The 1,900-nt window shown below is 49.2% G+C and overlaps 1 protein-coding gene across 1 annotated transcript in view; it reads left to right on the plus strand.

Moving 5' to 3' along the window:
* The window catches only part of si:dkey-11p23.7 (V-set and Ig domain-containing protein), a gene marked incomplete at its 5' end in the record, with an annotated part of 18,962 nt that extends 17,563 nt beyond the window's left edge, over positions 1-1,399 (plus strand). Inside the window, 2 exon segments of the mRNA XM_014034436.1 lie at positions 356-745; positions 821-1,399. Coding sequence (XP_013889890.1) covers positions 356-745; positions 821-1,239 — 809 coding nt within the window.
* Positions 1,400-1,900: the final 501 nt, after the last annotated feature.

Here is a 1,900-nt window from a genome sequence, read left to right on the forward strand (position 1 = left end):
ACAGTATTTTTACAGTCTTTATTTTACAGTTAAAATATATGTTTATCAAATAAAGTCTAATGTTACAACTAATCATGGATCCCTTTAAAGTAGAAGTGAGAAAAAGGTAAACTTGTAAAAACTGAAGCGGTAGCTAAAAGCTAACGCTAGCACAACAAAAAGTTAAAAACTCAAATTTAAAATTCATAAAAGTTCTTAAAAGTTCAAGATGTGAAAATTCTAAAAGTTGAAGAGTGTTTGAACAGAAAGTGCTGAGTCAGCGCTCAGAACCACGTGGGTCCGGTTCTGTGTCAGAGGGTCAGACACATGGTTCGGTTCTGGGTTCTAAAGAAGTCCTGCTGGACTGTCCCCGCAGCTCTGGGTTCTGGAGACGACAGCTGGTCCATGAAGGTCCAGTCGGAGGTCCGGGGGATGGACGGGTACCCGGTGGTCCTGCCCTGCACCTTCAGCCACCCGCAGCACTCGCAGCACTCGTCTCTGCAGGTGCTGTGGCGCCTGGGCCACGGCCAGGGGGCCACCGTCCTGTACCGCTGCACCAGCCGGCCCGGGGCCCCCACCTGCGAGCCGGGCCCCCAGCAGGACCAGCGGTACCGCCTGGAGGGCAACCCGCGGGAACACGACCTGTCGCTGCGCATCAACAGCGCCGCCCTGCAGGACAACGGGCGCTACTACTGCCGGGTGGAGGTCCAGGGCAAGGAGCACGTCAGCTTCGAGGACAAGATGGGGACCAGACTGAGGGTGGAGGGTACGGTCCAGAAGGCCCGGTTCTGTCAGAACCTTTAGTTTAACTGAAGCTGAAAAAGTTCTTCTCTTCCTGCAGCTCCTCCAAAGGTTCTGGTTCTGTCCGTGGAGGGCAGCAGGCAGTCCGGGTTCAGGGCTCTGTGCCGGGTCCAGGGCTCTCCACTGCCGGACGTCCAGTGGCTGGGCCCGGACGACCCGCTGGAGGGTTCTGCCTCGCTGGCCCAGGGCTCCCCGGGTCGGTACCAGACCGTCAGCCAGCTGATGGACGTGGAGCCGGGTCAGCAGTACACCTGCAGCGCCTCCAACCCGCTGGGCCAGGACCAGGCCTCCCTGTACGTCCTGCACCCCCGACCCGTCCCGCTGGGCCGCGGGGCCCCCGCCCCCCTGCTGCTCCTGCTGTCTGTGGCCCTGGGCCTCAAAGTGGTCCTGGTTCTGGGGATGGGGGCGTGGCTGATGCAGGGAGGGGTCCTGCAGGGAGCCCGCTGCTGCAGGAAGTGATGTCAGTTTGTAAACAACAAACAAACAAACAAACATTTAAATCAAACGTCTTTATTTTCTGCTGCAGGAAGAATCCAGACTCTTATCTACAAACAAAAACTGAACCACAGCCCGGTCCAGGTCCAGCAGCAGAACTCAGAGTTCAGGAGGCGAACCTGTGACCTTCAGACTGTGAGGCCACAGCTCCAACCGCTGCACCACCGAGTCAAACATCAACAAATGATTGATTCTAACATCTAACACTCCGGTTTCTCTTTACTTACTGATATTTTACTAACAAAACAAACTGAAGTTTTCTGTGTAAAAACTCTGAATAAAAACACTTGATTTATTTTATTCTTGTTTGATTTATTCACAAACTTTATTCATTGAAGCAGGAAACATAAAGTTTAATTCAGCTCAGATTTTCTTACATCTTCTCCTAAAATTCAACCAAAACAAAAAAATCAACAACAGAAAAATGAAAACAGATTAATGTTGACGTTAAATCTCTTCTAAAAAGATTTCAGGTCTAAAATAAAGTTCAAAAACTGAAATATTTCAAGAATAACTAATAATGATTCAATAAGATCTGAATTTTCTGTTTAAAATAAGTTTAATTCATTTAAAAAAATTATTGTTGAAATATTTCATGAGTTTAAACTGTTAAAATGTATAAATC

This window comes from Austrofundulus limnaeus, unplaced genomic scaffold (genome assembly GCF_001266775.1).
Source record: "Austrofundulus limnaeus strain Quisiro unplaced genomic scaffold, Austrofundulus_limnaeus-1.0 Scaffold2118, whole genome shotgun sequence".
Classification (NCBI taxonomy): domain Eukaryota; kingdom Metazoa; phylum Chordata; class Actinopteri; order Cyprinodontiformes; family Rivulidae; genus Austrofundulus; species Austrofundulus limnaeus.